The sequence below is a fragment of the Piliocolobus tephrosceles genome, chromosome 7, assembly GCF_002776525.5.
Source record: "Piliocolobus tephrosceles isolate RC106 chromosome 7, ASM277652v3, whole genome shotgun sequence".
NCBI classification, from domain to species: domain Eukaryota; kingdom Metazoa; phylum Chordata; class Mammalia; order Primates; family Cercopithecidae; genus Piliocolobus; species Piliocolobus tephrosceles.
In genome coordinates, this window is record NC_045440.1 from 101,748,812 (window position 1) to 101,770,182 (window position 21,371).

A 21,371-nucleotide genomic window follows, 5' to 3' on the forward strand; every position below is an offset into this window, starting at 1 on the left:
AACTGCGTGCAGACTTTTTGGATAGGTGTTGGACAATAGTAACTTTAAACTTTTTCAAACCATTTGCCTAATAATTCCATTTTTTTTTTTTTTTTTTGAGATAGAGTCTCGCTCTGTCGCTTAGGCTGGAGTGCAGTGGTGGGATCTTGGCTCACTGCATGCTCCGCCTCCTGGGTTCATGCCATTCTTCTGCCTTAGCCTCCCAAGTAACTGGGATTACAGGCGCCTGCCACCACGCCCGGCTAATTTTTTATATTTTTAGTAGAGACGGAGTTTCACTGTGTTAGCCAGGATGGTCTCAATCTCCTGACCTCGTGATCCGCCTGCCTCGGCCTCCCAAAGTGCTGGGATTACAGGTGTGAGCCACTGCACCCGGCCTCCACTTTTTAAAAAATTTTTTTGTTTTTGTTTTTGAAATAGGGTCTCACTCTGTCACCCAAGCTGGAATGCCATGGCGTGATCACGGTTCACTGCAACCTCCACCTCCCAGGCTCAAGCCCTCAGCTTCCTAAGTAGCTGGGACCACAGGGGCACACCATCAGGCCTAGCTAATTCTTCATATGTTTTTGTAGCAATAGGGTTTTATCATGTTGCCCAGGCTGGTCTTGAACCCCTAGACTCAAGCAGTCTTCCCACCTCAGCCTCCAAAAGTGCTAGGATTACAAGTGTGAATCACTGTACCTGACCTAATAATTTCACTTCTAGGAGCCTGTCTGTCCTGAGAAAATATTGCTAGGTATTTGTCAGCACTAATTGAAAGCTTGAATATACAGTTATATGTGAATGGTAGAACAAATTGTTCCTAACACTAAATGAAGTATTATGCAGCTTTTAAAAATTGAATTTATGAAGAGTACATTAGCATGTCAAAATTTGAGTTATCAGTTTGTCCCTATGGTATCATTATAACCACAAAGGGATACAGTTGAAGGGAACCTGTGCATAGGTAGGTAAAAAAGACTGAAAGGAAGAGCCATGAAATATTACTATTGGTTATGTTTGGTGATAAGATGGGGTGAGGTAGTTTTTTTTATTCTTACGGATTTTTTTATGGTTACCTTAATAATTCTGTTGAAAAAGCAAGTAAAATATCTACGTGCAGAATAGCAAGTTGCAGACTGATGGTCAGGCAGTCTAAGAAAGAGGAACTGATGGTCTTGGAGCCAAGTGATTATAACTGCTGCTACCACCAAGTTGCTCTTTGTTCTCTACTTAGGGACTCATTGGTGGAAAATTTTGAGAACTAGTAGCCTTTATTGCACAAAGGAAAAATCTACCCTCAAGGTTTTAATTACTTAATTGCTGACTTGATTTTACTTTATCACTTGTATTTGTCCTTGTTTTAAGTCCTATTGTAGTAGGAGAAAATAAACATCTTTTGAAATGGCATGCATTTATTTTAGTGTACTTTTCTTTGTCCATAATTTAGGACTACTGATTTTTCCCTTTGTTACTGTCTAAAAACCTATAAATCAGTTTTATAAGAAAGGTAAGGAATATAGTGTAAACTACTTCTACATAAAATATAATTTCAACCACCAGTAATCATGATTTTGGAGACAGTTTATTGTATTGCTTGGGAAATCACTATAAAAATATGTATTAAAATAATTCTTTAAAGAGACATTTTAAAAGATATATGCTATTCTGTAGTATCCAAAGAAAGAAGATCTGACATTCAAAAATGTATTTTAATGATGGAAATTAACATTAGATGCTTTTTCTCAAGTATTTCCTTGGCATTTTAAGGTGATTTTGGGGGTCTGGTGTAGGAAATGGGCACCTATTCTGTTTTTCTGATTACTGTTTTAAGTTATACTAGACTCATTTTTAAAATTTTCTTTTTGACAACATGTTTATATAACGTTGTTTATATGACAATTGGCATGTAACTAGTTTGAAATGTTTTATTACTTTTTTCTTACAGATCTCTAAACAAGAACAGAAAAAAGTGGATACATTTGATGGAGGCATGGCTGAAACCTCATCTCGGTACAGTGGTGCTCAGGATAGTGGAATTGGCAGTGACAGTGTTAAAATCAGGATAGTGCAAATAGAGCAGCACAGTGGTGCCAGCCAGCATCGCATTGCCCGTCCCTCACGCCAGTCATCAATTGTAAAAAATCTAAATTTTATTCCCTTTGACATATTTATCACTGCAAGTAGAATCTCACTAATGACCTATTCCTGTATGGCCTTATCCAAATCGAAATCACAAGAACAGAAGGATAATGAAAAAAAAGACAAGAGTTCATTAAATCTCCCAGAAGTTGATTCAGATGTTGCTAAGCCCAACCAGGCATGTATTTCCACGGTGACAGCAGAAGATCTCTTAAGGAGCAGCATTTCTTTTCCTTCAGGGAAAAAAATAGGGGTCCTCTCTCTTGAAAGTATTCATGCATCCACAAGGTCATCTGCTAGACAAGCACTTGGTATAACTATTGTTCGGCAGCCTGGTCGAAGAGGAACTGGTGACTTACAGCTAGAACCTTTTCTGTACTTTATTGTGTCCCAGCCTTCCTTGCTTGTGAGTTGTCACCACAGAAAGCAGCGAGTGGAAGTATCCATTTTTGATGCTGTGCTTAAAGGGGTGGCCTCTGATTACAAATGTACAGGTAAGAACCTTCAAACTTACTGAAGTGCTAATAATTACTATCTAATAAGTTGTACTCCCATAGTTTCCAGATTGATTAAACAGAAACAGCTGACAAACAAAACTTCTTTTCTCTACAAAATATGTAAAGTTCATGTTCCACAGCTGAATCCTATTTAAATATTTGAAATGTATTGAGGTTTAGCCTTAGTATTCTTACTATGCCTCTGAATATCATTTTTTTTTTCCAGGAACTGAATGAAACAGGGATTCTCTTGACTATAGAGATGCTTAACAATTTCCAGTGTTTGGAAAGCATAGCTCGGTTTCATATTAATGGCCCATAGGTATACTTTCCATGTTAATGCTTCTATTCAGATTAAAAAAGAAAAGCCTTAGAAGATGAAGTTTGTTTTTGGTATTCTTTTGATGTAATCATCTTGATGCAATAGCGTCATATTAAATGTAATTGAGAAGGTTTATTAATAAAGATTATTTAAAGATTTTTGTACATCTATAGAAAGTATATTGATGTTGGCTAATTCGCTCTTGCTGCCCAACCCATCCCTTCCTTATTCTAATTATAATAATTACATGAAACTTCTGAAGCTTTTTGCCTGTTGAGACTAGGAAAGTGAGCAGGGTTCAGATGTAAGACATACAAGCTATTAAGTAACAAGGGCCAGTGGAGTTAAGCAAGGTGACAATATACCTTTTCCCTCAGTTAATGTAGATTTGGAGATTTGGCCAAAAGAAAACTGGAGAGGGTAACTGGGTCACCTAAGATTCAGTATTCAAAGAGGCCCTCTAGCAAGCTCAGGTATAGTTCAGGCATTTTATTGCTTTCAGCTGGTCCCATCCACTAGGCGGAAGCCAGCAGTGAGGCATTTGGACAATGAATCTAATCTGGAATTCAGGTATGTTCATTCTTGCCATTAAGAAGGACTGTTTTGCACGGCAGGATCCTGGAAGGTAGATGGCAGGTGTGGGAATCAAGATTCAGCCTGAGGAAATAGCATCAAAGGAGCTCTAGGCCAGTGTTTAGTGCAAGTCCCCTGCTTTAAGAAAGGGGTAACTAGCCAGTTGCTGAGGAGTAACCTAGGGTTACCCCTGGGCTGCTTGCTGTCCCTTTCTCCTGTGCAGCTCATAATGGGTCAAAAGAGCTGATTGTTAGACTCAAGAACTTTGCAAGACAGTTGTTAAACCACTAGTAACTTAAATTGGCCATGGTGAAAGTATTTATGCCACAGATGCTTGCAAATTCAATCATATCAGCTCTCCTACTCCAAGAGCTATTTGTTAAACCCTTACCAGCAACAACTGCCTCTTTTTCTCAAACATGTTCTCATTTACTGGGTGCCTGTGATATAAAAGGTACTTCAGGGGCACTGAAAATGTGGGAGATGCTGGTATAGTGGGACATGTTATGTGATTCAAGAACTCATGCCTGTATACCTGATACCTGCTTGCAAGTCTGCTTGGCATTAGCCAAAATTTAAGTGCAGGGTTAGGAGACGAATTCTTAATTCTCAGCCCTTCATTAAGTTCACTCAGCTATAGTCGCTCTATAGGTGGGTGACCTGTGCTAAAAACATCGGGAGAGGCAGAGGAAAGTAGGAGGGGGAAAGGGGCTGAGAGGAACAGCTATGACCTCTTCCTAAATTTATAGATATGCAGAGATCACAGAAGCCTCATTTTGCTTACTTCCAGCCCAACCTAAGGATACTCTGTATATAACCTCAACCTTTGAAACTGTTAAACTGAGGCAAGCCAGAGTCCACAGTAATAGAAAAGAACTGCCAATGATGGACTTGTTTCCACTTTCCAAAATTGTAAGAGCAGACTGGCTTAAATCTGTTTTATTGATATACTCCCAAATCATGTGTTTATACGTTTTCATCTAAGTCTGTATTCAGCAAAGTTATAAGAGCTCATACCAAAGATAGACTTTTGGATTATAATCAATTCCTAGGTTAAAATAATAGAGCACTTCTTGCTTAAAGGGGGGAAAAAACCTTGTATGTAAACTGACATGGAACCCAATTTTGGTACATGAAGCTAGAGTGGTGGTCATGGGCCAGATTTAGTATAGGGCTTGGGGGTAAATGTAGGAGGAAGAAGACTCACATACCTTCTAAGGAGCATTTTCTGCATAATATTCTCATGGATGCCTTTCCCTACACAGAATGCATCTACTTGGACATTTATATTATCTCAATAGTATGACTCTTGGTTAGTAATAATCAAAAGTTATCAATATGCATGATAATATTTCTTAAAAGTGAACTTAGTGATCTAGGGAAGTTTTTTTCAGAAGACCCAAAGGGAGGCAGGCAATTAAAATACAATGGCTAAAAATGAAATTCAGCTAGCATTTATTGAGTGATCACCCTGTGCCAGGCATTGTACTAACTGCTTTAATGCATTATCTTATTTCATCCTAATGACAACTCTATGGGAAATGTTCTATTCTTAGAGATTAGGAAACTAAGCCTTAGAGAAGTTAAGTAACTTCCCCAAGGTTACAGACCTAGCAGTAAACAGAGCTACAATTCAAACCTAAGAAGTGTTGGACTCCTGAATCTAGACTCTCAACCTCTATAGGTCACCTGAAAAGAAGGATGTGAATTGGAGGTTCTTGCAGTCAGCCTCTATTGTCCCACTTACCATGCAAATTATTCCTGTCTTAAGTTTTAACTGGTGAATTTGTATGTTAACTGGGTCCATGCTGTGATTACACAGTACTCAGGTATGGAAAACCTGGGTTCAAATTCTGTCACTTATATGTATACCTATATCATTACGCACTTATGAAAATGAAAAGAGATAATTCATGAATAATTCTAAAGTACTTAGCATTGAGCCAGCAGGCGTAGGCCCTCATAAATGTGTGCTGGTACTATTTTAGCTGTCAATATCATATAGTGGAAAGAATACTTAACTAGGAGGCAGAAAACCTGGGATTTTTATTCATGGCCCTGCCATCAATTAGTAAAGTGATCTTAGGCAGTTTACTTCTTTGACTTTCTGTTTTCTTATCTGTAAAATGTGATGATTATAATAGATATCAACAAAATCCATTCCAGTTCTGAAGTTTCATCATTCTGTAATTTGGAATTCTGTAATTTGGCTTTCGCTTCAGGGAGTTGATATCTATAAGGCTCTACAATATCAGGTAGAAATTTATTTTGACTTGTTTTGAAGATGCAGATTTCTTTTGATATTCTAGTGGAGCACTAATTACTTTATTCCGAGTTTTAAATACATAAGTTTTATTAAATGTTAATGAAATTATTTTTCAAAAACTGATCTGGAAATGTGTTTTATATGTGTCCACTTGAATGAATTGTCTAAGTCCCATTACCAATTTGGTTATCCAGAAACACTTTATGTAGCACTTTCTTTCCTGAAAAAAAGCACTGTTCCATAACCAGTGTTTTATGGAAGCCCTGAGATAGTAACCTTATGGATAAGAAAAAAGAGAAAAATAGAAATGGCTATAATGCTAACATTCATGGGGAGGGAAGCAGAGGGAGCAGTAAGTTGGGGGTGGCTAGCTCCATTTCTGCATTATAAAGTGAAGGAGTCATTGCAATGTCTTTAAATTGGAGGGACTAAAGAGATACTACCATGAAGCTAATGTTCTAAGAAACATCCAGGAAAAGTTAAAGGCATCATAGGTTAAAAGTGAAAGAAGTAACATGTCATGTGTTTCCACAGTGTTCATACTTTTCCTCTGGATATTAAAACTCTTTTTGGCTGGGCATACTTTCTCACATTTGTAATCTCAGCACTTTGGGAGGCCAAAGTGGGTGGATCACTTGAGCTCAGGAGTCCCAGACTAGCCTAGACAACATAGTGAGACCCCATCTCTACAAAATTTACAAAAACTTAGCCAGTTGCAGTGGCATGCATCTGTAGTCTGAGCTATCGGGGAGGCTGAGGTGGGAGGATCACCTGAGCCTCCGTGGTCGAGGCTGCAATAAGCCGTGATTGCATCAGTGTACTGCAGCCTGGATGACAGAGTGAGATCCTGTCTCAAACACAAAATAATGTATTCTTTTTTATAAGGTAACTCAAGTGTCAACCAGCCAATAGCCATTTTAGTATATATGTATGATTGTATGATTTGGTTTGGATGTTTATCCCCTCCAAATCTCATCTTGAAATACGACTCTCAGTGTTGGAGGTAAGGCCTGCTGGGTGGTGTTTGGATTATGGGGGCAGATTCCTCACGAATGGCTTAGTACCATCCTTTTAGTGATAAGTGAGTTCTTTCTCTGAGTTCATGAAATATATGGTTGTTTAAAGAATGTGGCACCTCCCCACTACCTTGCTCCCTCTCTCCCCATGTGATACGCTGGCTTTCCCCTTCGCCTTCTGCCCTGATCATGGCTTCCTGAGGCCTGACCAGAAGCCAAGCAGATGTTAATGCCATGCTTGTACAGCCTGCAGAACCATAATCCAAATATATCTTTTTTCTTTGTAAATCACCATCTCAGGTATTCTTTTATAGTAATGCAAAAATAGCCTAATATAATGCGCATCTCAATAATTGCCCCATTGTCACATTTCAAAAATACCTATGAGGTTGTTATAGAGATATTGGTTTTCTGGGTTGTTTTGAGAGGACAATAACATTTGATTATTTTTAAAAAAATCCTAGCACAATATGGCTTATCATTGTTTATTGTTTTCTATATACGTCATAAACCATTATTATATGTGCTCGTGTTCCTTTATTTGTAAATCATATAGAAGAAAAAGAAAAAGGATTTTGTTTTACTCTTTAAAAAGATTTAATGGCTGGGCGTGGTGGCTCACGCCTGTAATTCCAGCACATTGTGAGGCCGAGGCAGGCAGATCACCTGAGGTCAGGAGTTCGAGACCAGCCTGGCCAACATGGTTAAACCCTGTCTCTACAAAAATATAAAAATTAGCTGGGCATGATGGTGAATGCCTGTAATACCAGGTACTCGGGAGGCTGAGGTGGAAGAATCACTTGAACCTAGGAGGCAGAGGTTGCAGTGAGCCGAGATCACGCCATTGCACTCTAGCCTGGGTGAGACAGCGAGACTCCATCTCAAAAAAAAAAAAAAAAAGTTTTAATAATTTTTTCAAAAAAGGTAAAATCATAGTTCTTATATAAATATAAAAAGATATATGTCAAAGGTTTTATTTAATTAATTATTTATCTTATTAATTTGTATGAATATCACAAAAAAATTCATACACAGGGGACCTACACAGATGACCCTGGTCATCTCAAGGGAGTCATCTCAAGAGATTTTTATTCTGAAATTCATAAGTGTCTTAAAAATTGTCACTCGATCCTGGGTATTATTCATTGTTAAAGCATGGCTCTGGGTGATTCTAGAAAGATGGAAATAGTTTTGACATTGAATTATGAACCCATTTGGTTTAATTTGACATATTCAGGCAACTATGATGAAGAGCCCAAAAGTGAATATTGAAAATCCTTTGAGTGTTGTAGGAATACAGTGTAATATACCAAGGTGACTACTTTAATCAGTCTGGCTTTTAAAATTACATCTTCCCTCCTGTCTTACACAATCAACTTGACTTATTACTTCAGAAGAACCTTTTATTCCTATTGTGCTTTCATTTATACACCAGACATATTTTGGAAATATTCATTCGTTCACTGAATGTGAGCACCTGCTGCTTGTCAGACATGTGCAAGACTCTGAGAAACCAGTAATAAGACTCAGTTTCTGCCTTCATGCACCTAACTTCATGTGATAACCATACTTATTATGATTAATTATGAAGGTTTAGCAGAATAAAGATCTTCATGCCATGGAGGGTTGTGAAACACTTAAATTAGTTAAATAAAGCCTATGACCTTTATTTAACTTCCAGAGAAGCAATTTAGAAAAGCTAGTATCAGTTGTATATGGTTTAAGAAAAACTGTTTGGATACATCTTTAAAGTTACTGATTTTTTAACTAGTTGTATATTCAGCTCTAGCTGCAATTCAGAATATTTTTAAATATTTTAATTTATGAATTTGCCTTTTGTCTATATTTCTTTGCAATATGTTTTAGTCGTTGCTCTGGGGTTGCCAGTATGCATGTCTAATCATTCACACTCTATTTTAGAGGTAATATTTGATCACTTAAAGGAAGATAGGAGAGCTTTACAACTACATAGGTTCCTTTACTGTCTTCCATTTATGTTATAATTGTCATAAATATTACATCTATATATTCAAAACCCTACCAGATAAGATTTTGATCTTTGTTTCAATAGTCTTACATATTTTAAAGAACTGAAGAGGGGGAAAGTGGTCTTTTATATTCCCAGCCATTTACCATTTTCAGTGCTATTCCCTTATCCTCAGAGCTCAAAGTTTCCCTCTGGTACATTTTTCCTCAGCATTAGGAACCTCCTTTTGAATTTCTTTTAGAGCAGAGCTGCTAGCAATAAACACTGTTTTCCTTCATCTGCGAGTATCTTTTTTTTTCCTCATTCCTAAAGGATATTTTTGCTGGATGTAAAATTCTGGGTTGACATTTCTGCTAGCACTTTAGAGATAGTATTTCATGTTCTTCTATCCCCTGTGGTTTCTGATGAGGAATCCGTGTTCATTCCAATTATTGTTTCCATATTTGTAATGTGTTGTTTTTCTCTAGCTGTTTTCAAGACACCTGCTCATCTTTAGTTTTCTGTAGGTTGATTCTTGTGTGTCTGGGCTTGGTTTCTTTGATTCTATCCTGTGTGGGGTTCTCTGATCTTCTTGACTGTAAATTTATGGGTATATTGTTTTGGTTTTGTCTACCAAATTTGAGAACTTTTGGCCCTTATTTCTTCAAATAGTCTTTCTGCACCAATCTCTTTCTCTTCTCCTTTTGGAATTCAAGTGTTAAGCTTTTTAATATTGTCCTACAGATCTCTAAGACTCTCATTTTTTTTCTTTTTTTTCCCCACTCTTTAGATTGGATCATTTCTATTAAATTTTTCACTTCTAAAATTTCCATTTGGTTCTTTTTTGTAGTTTGTATTTCTCTGTTAAGAACTTATATTTCAATTCATTTCAGGTGTGTTTACCTTTACCTCATGAAATACAGTTGTAACAGCTGCTTAAAGTCTTAAATGCTTGTGTCACTGCTACCACTGTAACACTCCCCTCAACACACACACACACACACACACACCACACATTGGATATTGGGTCCACCCTCAGTGCAAAGCCAGGAGAGAGAGAGAAAAAAAAAGAAAAGAAAAGAAAAAGCAACAAGATTTCCCCTACACTCTTGAAACCACAGGGGCCTTAATTTCCAGACAATGTTTCTGTTGGAGCTTTGGATGTGTCCTTACCTTCACTGTGCACCACAATATAGGGCTCACTCTCAAGTCAAACATAAAAGAAGACACAACAACACAAACTGGGAAATTCATCACCACGTAAGTTACAGCCACAAGTTGGACTTTTCTCCCCAATCTGCATTGTTCCGATTTACTTTTCAGAATTCTCAGGTATTTATTTGCTTTTTGTGTCTTTCACAAGGTTTTTATTTGTAAGCAGCATGAGAGTTAGGCTGCAGTGAGGTTATTCCAGTCTAGGCTGGCACCAGAAATCCTGCCATTTAAAACTAATAATAATGTTTTCTAGTCCATTAGCCAGGACTTGGTTTTCTGGGAAACTTAATAGGGGATTTCCTCTAAAAGTGATACTTTTATATCTTTACATCTTAAGCACAGATCAGCTACATATATCCTAATCAGTAATTACTGCTTTGTCAGCATTAACTTGATTCTTCCCATGTCACCAATAAGCACACACTCAGAGGGCAGCAATGGTGTTCTCTCTCTGCATTCCTTAGGGCTTTCCTTTCGTGTACTATCAAATCAAGTTAGAAGGGGAAAATGCTGTGAGATTCATTGCCCTTCTTGTCAACCTGCCTTTCCCAGAACATGTGACTGATATATATAATTTTAAAATATATGTGTATAAATATATGTGTATACTATGTAGTAATGTCCCTTATTCATAGGGAACATGTTCCAAGATCACCAATGGGGCCTCACATTGTGGATAGTACTGACCTTTATATAAACTATTTTTTCCTATAATTACATAACTATGATGAAGTTTAATTTATCCATTTGGCACAGTGAGAGATTGACAACAAAATAATACAATTACAACAATATACTGTAATAAAAGTTATGTGAATGTGGTCTCTCTTTCTCTCTCAAAATATATTTTCAAACCATAGGTAATGGCAGGTAACTGAAACCACGGATAAGAGCAGGAGATTACTGTATAAAACTGGCCCTCAGTAGTCATGGGTTCCACATCTGTGAATTCAGCCAACCATAGATCAAAAGTATTCCAAACAAAATTGCATATTTACAGGACATGTACAGCCTTTTTTTCTTACTATCCTCTAAACAATACAGCATAACAGCTATTTACATAGCACTTATATTGTATTAGGTATTGTAAGTATTCTAGAGATAATTTAAAGTATGTAGTAGGATATAAATAGGCTATAATGCAAATACCAGGTCATTTTATATCAGGGACTGGGGTATCTGTAGAGTGTAGTATCCACAGGAGGTCTTGGAACCAGTCCTCTGTGAACAAGAGATGACTTTAAACATATATATTTAAAAAACTATTTGAGATACTTCTCAGGATAAATAAGTGGAATCTATACCTATATCTACATCTGTTTTACAAAGCTAAAGCAAAAGTAAAATTATGACAATTACTTATAATTTTGAAAGCCCTATTAATAGGGTATAATTCACATTCTACATAATTGACTGATCCTAAATTATGCTGACTAAATCTTTAAGCTATACATAGCAATATGCTTTTCATCCTTAATTTAAAAACAGATTATTTAAAGACTAAATTATCAACTTGAATTTTTATGAATATCAATGTTAATAATCTACTTCAAATGATTTTCCAAGTAGATAATAAGTCTTTGAGTTAACTTCTTTTTAAAAATATTAGAGTAATGTGGCAATGGGCTTTTCCATGCCCTTCCCACCTGGAGCAACCTCTAACAGAAACGAGATCTTCTGCCAGCACCTTTATACATAGCAGCTGTATTATTGGCAGTTCTCATTTAAATAAAGATGTATGTAGTTGTTTTTAACATAATCGTATTAGTTGTGTTTATAAATATTTAAAAATTGGTATTTGTTTTGTTTAAGGTAATGAAGTCCAGATTTGAAATTGCCTCATATCTTGACTATGCAGCCCAAGGCAGCCTCAAAAAGTCATTTTTCTTCTTGTTTGTTTGGGGCTTTTTTGTTTGTTTTTGAAGAAATGACTGTGCCATCTGGTCAATTGTGAAGGGCCTGAACAACTCTGAGGGAATTTAACTAACTCCTTAGTGCAATATCTTGTTACCCATTAATGTGTGCTAGGACCTAACAAAGAAACCAACTAAAAACAGTTACTTCTGCCATCTTGCAACTTATTTACCTGATTGTAACTTTTCAAACAGCAACTAGACTAAAATACAGAAGTTAAAGTTTATTGGAATATATCACACTGAAAAAGTAGGTCATAACACACTTCTATGTAAGATACTGTAATGTTTAAGATAGGTTATCTAATATGGAACAGTTTCTGCATTTTGAAGTTTTATAAATGCCAAAGGTCCAATGAAGAGTCAAACTTGAAATATGGAGTCCTATGAGAGCTCAGGATTAGACCTCTCAGTACTAAATTTTAATCCTGATTCTACTCCTTACAGCTGTGTGACCTTAGGCAAGTTATTTAACCTCTTTATGCCTCAGTTTCCTTATCTATGATATGAGATTAATACTGGTAGCAGCCTCCTAGGGTTGCTATTGGGATTAAAAAATGTATGTGAAGTTCTTAGCTAAGTGTATGGCACAAGGCTCAATGACTATTAATAAATATTGTTGCTTTTGTCATCATTGTTAATATCTTTAAGTGTTTTTTTTAAAGTAGTGGTTGTAAATGGCAAGAAAATGCACATCATTTCTATGTAATTCTAGCTATTGCGGTTTGAAAATTTTCAGTTACAGTAATTGAGGGGTTTTTTTTATCCTTTCATGAATAGGACTGTAGAAATGTGCCAAAGACATTTGAGTAAACGAACAGTTGAAAAATCATAAAATGTCTTCTTACACCTCATAAATCATATCTTGATTTCATTTAGTTGTTGTGACTTTAAGAAAAAGATTGAATTATATGCCTCTTTAGAATTAAAGGTTTTGTTAATATGCCTGGAAAGGCTTAGAATTAACCTGTGACTTTAATGTCATAATGATCACACTCTGAACATTTATCTGGAAATTTAGCTGCCGGGAATATTGCTTGCTGGCTAATAATATGAACTAAAATTATTACTTTGACAGGAATTAGCAAGTTAGTAGATCTCTTAAATGAGAGGCATTCTAGTGTATCACTCAGAGAGAAAGGTGATGAGAAGGTTAAATAAGAAATGACACAACCAGCTGAGGGAAATAATATTATATGAGGAAAGGTATTAGAACAGAAATCAGAAATCTTGACTTTTAGCCTTGGTTCTAATGCCAGAGCTATTTGATGCAAATAGCTAAATTTCTTGGTGCTTTAGTTTTCTAATCTCTAAAATGGTTTAATAATACCTGCTCTTAGTCAATTATTGGTTAAATCTGAGTTTCAAGTGAGATGCTATTTATGAAATTACATGGAAATATGAAACATCATTCAAACATAAGTTGGGACTTCAGTGATTATTACTATTAAAAGGGAAACTTTCATTTTAAACATAAGGAAAAGATTAGTGCCCTGGCCTTTGTGACTCCCATTGTAATCATCAACATTAACTTAAAACAAATGAAAATGGGGGGAATCATTTAAAGGCAGTGATTAGCTTTAATGTTACAAAACCCAACTTTGCTTAGAGCAGAAGAGAGGTTTACAGTTGGGATTAGGTTGGATATGTGACTTGGACATGTGACTGCATTTTTTTTTTTCACTGAATAGCACCTTGTGCTTACTTGTGCTGAATTTTAATCAATGTTGGCCTGTAAAATACCTGAAACCCACATTAGAATTTAATATGAAACACCAAATATTAATAAGAAAGAGATCAAGGACAACACAGAGCAGTATAGAATATGAATTAAAAGAAATTCATTGAATTGATATTTCACATATTATCTGTTGGTTAGCATCATTAAGTATAAAGAATACACTGCCTTCTAGCAAGATATGAAAGACTTGGTTCTAAAAGTAAGAGCCAGTGAACATTGATGGTCAAACATTCCAGCAACCAATTTAATCCCTTCCTTTTCCTGTTCCTACAGGCTGCAGACCTGGGGTTTCAAACCAGGAAATCTCTTGCCTTTCCCATCACATCTTACGAGGTGCAGTGTAGATGCAGAATCATAGAGCATGTGAAACAGTTCTTATAGAATTAGCCAAATGCCTGGATATCCACAGGGAAATGGTGGCACTTACCTTGCATCCAGAGCAATTTGGAACTGGTTTCTTGGTTGATTTTTGCTATCCTCACATTGAATTATTATGATGTTTAATGGATCTAGGTTCCTTCACAATTTAACTTGCAGGCTTTATAGGGGCTTCATGGACTAGTTTTGCTTTTGTGGCTACATAAGAAAAAGAAAAAATTAGCCATTTAAGCTATAGATCAAAAAGTAAATATAGAAAATATATTTTCTCAAAGTAATTATAGAAAAATGTATGAAACGCAATAAGCTTGTAGCTTGCCTTTTATATGTCCAGTGGTCAAGAGGTGACTGTTCTAATAATGACCTCTTATTGCAGGGGATTACACTTGAAGCCATGAGCATAGCCAAAACCAATCACAACTTTGGCCTCTGACAGAGGCTGCTTGGGAGCTTTAATAACATCAGTTTCATAGATAGACACAAATAAATGTATCATACTACAAATAAATGTAGTATAATAGGACTTTCCAAAATGTTGTCCTTTAAATTCTCTCTGTAAGTTCTATTAAGAAACACCTTTATTTGTTCTTGGCTGGGGATAAAAGGATTAAGCCAGGAAAAAAAAAAAAAAAAAAAAAAAAAAGCTCTCTAGAAACAACTTGTCTCAATAAATTGAGACACAGGAAGGGAGAATAAGGAATCTCTAAGCACTCACCTGCAACCCTAACTCCTCTTTAGGTGTTCCCTCCTACCCTACTGGCTAGCTGCTTGATCGTCCTTAAAACAGAAAGCTCTTTGAAATAGAAGTTCTGTCTGTTTGTTTGTTTGTTTGTTTGTTTGTTTTGAGACAGAGTCTGGCTCTGTCACCCAGGCTGGAGTGCAGTGGCAGGATCTTGGCTCACTGCAGCCCCCGCCTGCCGGGTTCACGCCATTCTCCTGACTCAGCCTGCCAAGTAGCTGGGACTACAGGTGCCCGCCTCTACACCAGCTAATTTTTTTTTTTAATACTTTTAGTAGAGATGGGGTTTCACCGTGTTAGCCTCCTGACCTCATGATCCACCCGCCTCGGCCTCCCAAAGTGCTGGGATTACAGGCATGAGCCACTGCACCCAGCCTGAAATAGAAGTTCTGGTGTTTACTTGTAAATTATTTTAAAGTCTCATTTCAGTCCCTTCTTTGTATAAAAGTTGATACACCCAGACACCTTTGGAAAAGGAATCAGCACTCTAACTTCTAGTTTAGAAAATGGAAAGCAGTCTGTTTCGGCTTGCAGATTATTTACTTCCTCGATACAATACTGAATACATAATGAAGTCCAATACATTGGATACTTCTAAGTGTTATCCACCAGAGACAAAGAGTTTTGCTACTTTTTACAATATGAATAAAGACCCCTGAATCTTAAAAAGCGAAGTGTCATAAAAATCTGTTTATTTCCTTTGGGAGGCCGAGACGGGCGGATCACAAGGTCAGGAGATCGAGACCATCCTGGCTAACCCGGTGAAACCCCGTCTCTACTAAAAAATACAAAAAACTAGCCGGGCGAGGTGGCAGGTGCCTGTAGTCCCAGCTACTCGGGAGGCTGAGGCAGGAGAAAGGCGTAAACCCGGGAGGCGGAGCTTGCAGTGAGCTGAGATCCGCCACATCACTCCAGCCTGGGCGACAGAGCGAGACTCTGTCTCAAAAAAAAAAAAAAAAAAAAATCTGTTTATTTCAAAGTAAAATATCTATTATAATAGAGGAGTAGAGTGAGACTTTTAGATCAACATCATTTTCTTCTTTATTCTCCCTTGTCTTCTTCTTTGTGTCCATAAACTGCTGTTGTGTTAAGCACTCTCTTGGCTGTGGCAGTTGCTGCTATTTCGCATTTCACTGGTGGGAAGGCATAGGGAGTCCTGAGGAGGTGGGTTGGAATTGATGGAATCAGTGGGCCCGGTTAGTGATTTGAAGTGACAGCCAGTCTTTGCCTGCTTCCTAGGCTTCCAAACCAAGGTGTCTCCATCCTTCCCATCCTCTGCCCCAGCTGGCCTTGTCAGATGCTTTTCCTCACTGTACTGTCGCCTACCTGCTTTCAGGTACTATTGGATTCTAAGCATAAAAGGTTAAAAAGAAGAAGAAGAAAAGTGAGTTCAATTTCAGAGTTTCATTTTGAGTTGGCTGCACTGAATCATGTTGTAGTTTACACAATTCAAGTGGTAACCAAAGACATGCGTAACTCTGTGAATGTTTGCTAGGGGTTAAAAGAAATAGTGAGCGGCACTTCAAAAGACCACTTTTATCAGATTTACTGGAAGCCCTGACAAACAAGTGAAATGAAGGTTTTTTTCTGAAGAAGAGCAAATCTACAAACACAAAGAATACAGTCTTAATCGAGTCTTCATGAAAGTCTTGATTCATCTGGGAACTGAATTGGGGCTTTCTGAATCTTTAGGTATTCCTTATGACATAATATGATGAGATGTGGGGCAGGGGATTAGGATTTTTTGGTTTTGTTTTTCTTTAAGACCTGGTCAACCCAGAAGAAAAACAATTATTACAGCTTTGTCAATACAAATGCCTTATTAAAGTGAGATCGAACTCACTCTGAACCAAATTTATGGCTGTGGGAACCAAATTTATAAACAGAATAAATTTATGTTTGTCATTTATTCTGACATATTCCTACCTTCTGTTACTCCTCATAAGATAAGACTTTCTCCTGTTTCTTTGGCTTAGGGACAGCAGTGTAAATGTGCTCATCAACATCAGCAGGAGTTTATTATTTTTGAGAGATTCCTATGACTTGAATAAATCCAGAAGAGATCTGAAAGCTTCCAATATGAAATAGTTATCTGTTTGTCATTTCATGTACATTATATTCTTAGGCTCCTTTAATCTTAGTTTATCTGGTACATTCCCCAGTGTGTTGACCCTGAAGAATGTGTAATATGAATCCTATATTCTAGACCTGATGATGGAATTAAGGAGAAGTTAAATTGAGGACAGGACAGGAAGACTAGGAGTCATGCCCCTCATCTTCTAGCCATTAGACCATAAGGGACTAAAGGGTGACTTTCGAACTCAAGCTGTTTCTCTGGAATTCTGACACACCTTTCTGCTACTACAGCTGCTTTCAGAGTTTCATTTTGAGCTGGCTGCACTGAGTCATGTTTTGTATGATTCAAATGATAAACAAAAGCATACTTCCCTCTATCGATGTTAATGACTACGGGCATATCCGAAGTAGAGAGTTTAGCAAAAACCGGGAAAGGAACCACCAGACCTGTCCTGAATTCAATTTTCATTAACCATGCAACCTGTATTTTTCTGGATGTTCCTAATTTTGGTTATTCTGTTTTATCAACCCTGTAAATTCAGGCATACTTTAAAAACCAGGTATACTAATATTTTATTGGGAAATAGTCATTTTGGATTCCTTGGATGGATTTCCTAGACTTTTACAGTTGCTTTAATTTCTAATTTCTGTTGTGCTTTCTGCTATTACCAGTTGATTTATTGTGTTTCCTATTAAGTCATCTCCCCTGTAATTGTGCAGGGTAGACTCCTAAGTTTGGTGCCAGATGGTCAGGTCCTCTAACTTGTGCCAAAAGAGAGGCAACTGCATAAAACCCACTTCACTTACTTGGAAAACTCTTATCTACATTATCAGACTTTGCTATTCCCCCAGTTTATACCTTGAGAGAAGGGCATCAAATACCCACTGAAGTTTTTCTTTTTCCCTTTAATTTTTATAAATGCTTGGTAAATAGTGCTATTTTGTCTTTAAGTCCTGAATAATTTATATGTCAGCATATGTTTAGGATCATCCTAGAGATGATCATTCAACAGTACTTTAAAAACGTGCGTATGTGTGTATGTATGCAGATAGATTTTTTTACATTTGAATTTACTAAATCTGTGTCCTATTTCTTTATTCATTGATCAATACATTTTTAAGCTCTTCTCTTTCAGTGTATGAGAGTCACACCATTCTCTTTATCAGCAGCATAGTATTCTATGCAGTATTTATAGTGCATTCATAATTTATTTTATATTTATCTATAGATAGATATTTAGTTTAACATTTCCCAAATTGTTAATATTTCAAATGATGTTGCAGTCAACTTCTTTGGACACTTACTTATATATTCTTAAGTGTTTCTTTAAGGTACAGCCCTACAGATGGCCTTTCTGATTCCAAGGACATGTACATTTATAATTTTGATAAACATTCATTGTCAGGCTTCTCCTCTGCTCATGCAAAAATACTGCATGTATACCCCTATCAACCATCCATGGGAGAATTTGTTTCTTCTCCTTCTCCCCCAATATAAGATATTATCAATTCTTTACATTTATGCTAATCTGATGGATGAAAAATTGTATTTCTTGTTTTAATTTGTATACCCCCGATTAAGAGTGAAGCTGAGCAGAGTTTTCCTATTTTTCATAAGGCAGTGCTCTCCAAGAGGATTCCACAGCTAAAGGTAAAAACAAAAGCTTAAAAATGCTTTAAGAAACCAGGAACATATATAATTACCTAGGAATAAATTCATAAAGTAAAAGTTAACAGATTTTTTTACCATATGTGTTTAAAAAGTATGCATGCAAAAAGCATCAGAATACAGTTAAATGACTGCCTCTTCACATGAGGAAGGCTTTGCTAAATAAGGCAAACAAAACACTAATACTCAAAATATATAAGGAGCTCCTACAAATCAGTAAGAAAAAGAACTCAAGAGAAAAATGTGTAAATAAATTCTTTGTAGATGAGGAATCCTGAATGGCCAATGAATGAAAATGCTTAACCTGCTTGCTTTTTTCCCCCTATTAACAATATAAAATAACTGTCTTATGTCAACCATATAGATCTTCTTGATTCTCTTAAATAATTATACAGATTATTTATTTATTTATTTAAACATTAATCTGTTGCTGGATATGTAGGTTGTTTTCTATTTTTCCTATGGTAATTCTCCAGTATGTTTATTTACACACTTCTTATTTGGATTAAATTCCTACACATTAATTTCCTAGGTCAAGTGATACCCACATTTAAAATCTGTTATGTATTATAAAATACTCTCCAGAAAGGAATTAATGAGAGTGGACCTCTCATCACAAACTACCAATACAGGCATTATCAGGTGTTTTTTTTTTTTTTTTTTTCTTGTTGTTTTTGTTTTTGTTTTTATTTGAGACAGGATCACACTCTGTCACTCAGGCTGGAGTGCAGTGGCACAGTCACAGCTCACTGCAGCCTCAACCTCCCAGGCTCTGGTGATCCTTCCACTTTATCCTCTCAAGTAGCTGCTACTACGGGGACTACAGGCATGGGCATGGACCACCACTCCCAGCTAAATTTTTTTGTATTTTGTTGTAAAACTGGGGTTGCACCACGTCACCCAGGCTGATCTCAAACTCCTGGGTTCAAGCAATCTGCTCACCTTGGCCTTCCAAAGTGCTAGGATTACAGACCCATTGTCAGTTTTTTTAGTCTTAGCCTGTCTGATAGGTGAAAATTTCTACCTTATTTGAAAATATTTGTTTCTTTAATTATTAAGATTTAGTATCTTTTAATGTTTGTATTTTTTATGTTTGTATGCCATTTGATTTTGTTTACTGTTTTGTTTAGTAATTTTCATTTATTGCTTGTTCTATCCACTGGTTTTTCTGTTGGTACCTACATTGAATATGTAAACTCTTTATATATTAATGGTATCCCTTTTCTTTTACTATCACCTATGTTACAACTTCATCTTTTTGTCATTTGACTTTTTACTCTGTTCTTGGTGTTCTTTGACAAAAGTTTTGTGTGGTCATATATGTCAGCCTTATGTTTTTTAGTTTTGGTGTCTTATTGTTATTATTGTTGATATACAATAGGATAGTTAATGCACATTCCCTCAGTATGCATTATTTTGCTACTTGGAATCTTTATTTCTAGAAAAATGTAGAAAGTTGATTAAATATGCCACAAGGATAACAATTCTCAGCACCATGTAAGTTTGAATATGCAGTTACTGTAACTTGTTTTACTTATCCTAAGTCTTACTTGCCAGTTTTTATACATCATATTAATATTTCTACATCAATTTAATCATCTCTGTTCATTATTGTGTTATTTATATCACTTAAGATCTGTGTTTTCTGTTAGATCATTGTTTTACCTGCACATTGTATTCTCTTCAAAATGATGAGTTATGTCTCCTTGTTTAGATCTATATGGTACTACTTACCTGATAAGAACCACTTTTGATGATAGCTGCAGTGGTGGGACCCAAAATAGATGCACAGGTCCTAGCAGGTTACATAGCTCCTACAAACTGATTCTAGATCCTACCAGCAACAGACTTTTTAATCATCCTTTCACCAGACTTGACCATTATATATACAAAAGAGAGAATAGCACAGTGTTACTATGCAATGGATCTACTATGCATATTCTCACTGCTTTAAAATTCTCACTGCTTTAAAAATCACTGATGATATAAAAAGAGAAGAGTGCACTAGCTTAGTGTTTGATCTTGGCCACATAGATCTAACATCATGATCAAGTGCTTTCAGCATTTTCTTTGAAATCACATAAGGTTCATATGTGCCAAATTTCATAAGGATCACATGATAAGGTCAAGAAATACAAATTCCAAAGCAGAATTTATATGCCCACTTCACATATGACAGCGATACTAAATAACCATATGTTGAATATAATACACTGTATGTAAATGCTATTCTTGAAAGCAATCCAATCAATAAAGCCTAAAATAAATAATACTTTAATAACACATTTCAAATAGACTGAAAATTGAATAGATGGACTCTATGGCAAGAACATCCCTATAAAACTGACATTCGGAGACCATTAAAACACAGAGAGTAAAACAATCATGAAACTAAAGAAAAACTGTGAATATTTAGAAGTTTTTTAAAAGCGTACTACACTGTATGCCAAGATACAGCAGTCGTTTTTATTTAAAGAGCTATTTCAATAAAAGCTGTGGATTCCTAAGTATTAAAAAGCAAATTCAGTTTGCCACAACCAATAACTAAAAATACTTTTAAAAAAATATACAATATTACCCAGATTTTAAAAATACATAGTATTAAACAGAAAAAAAAGTCAAAACAGAAAAAGCTCATTTTCATTATAATTAGAATTATTAAGAGACTGACCAATTTTATCATTGAAGAAGGTTATAGGAAAGCTACTGAGGTTAACTCAAAGGCCTAGCAGTAAAAAGTGATTGTAATGTCAGTAAAACTCTGAAACAGATCAAGTAGCCCCTAAGTAGTACCAATCTACGGTATCTTTGAAAATGTATATGCTTTTTTTTAAGCTGACAAAATTATCCTTTTTTCCTTTCATTTGTTTTTAATATCA

General features: G+C 36.1%; 1 protein-coding gene across 1 annotated transcript in view; it reads left to right on the top strand.

The window, feature by feature from the left end:
* LOC111520902 (vacuolar protein sorting-associated protein 13B) overlaps positions 1-21,371 on the top strand; it is an 883,038-nt gene that overhangs the window by 648,018 nt on the left and 213,649 nt on the right. Inside the window, exon 34 of the mRNA XM_026454936.2 lies at positions 1,928-2,615. Coding sequence (XP_026310721.1) covers positions 1,928-2,615 — 688 coding nt within the window. The remainder of the gene's footprint in view (positions 1-1,927; positions 2,616-21,371) is intronic.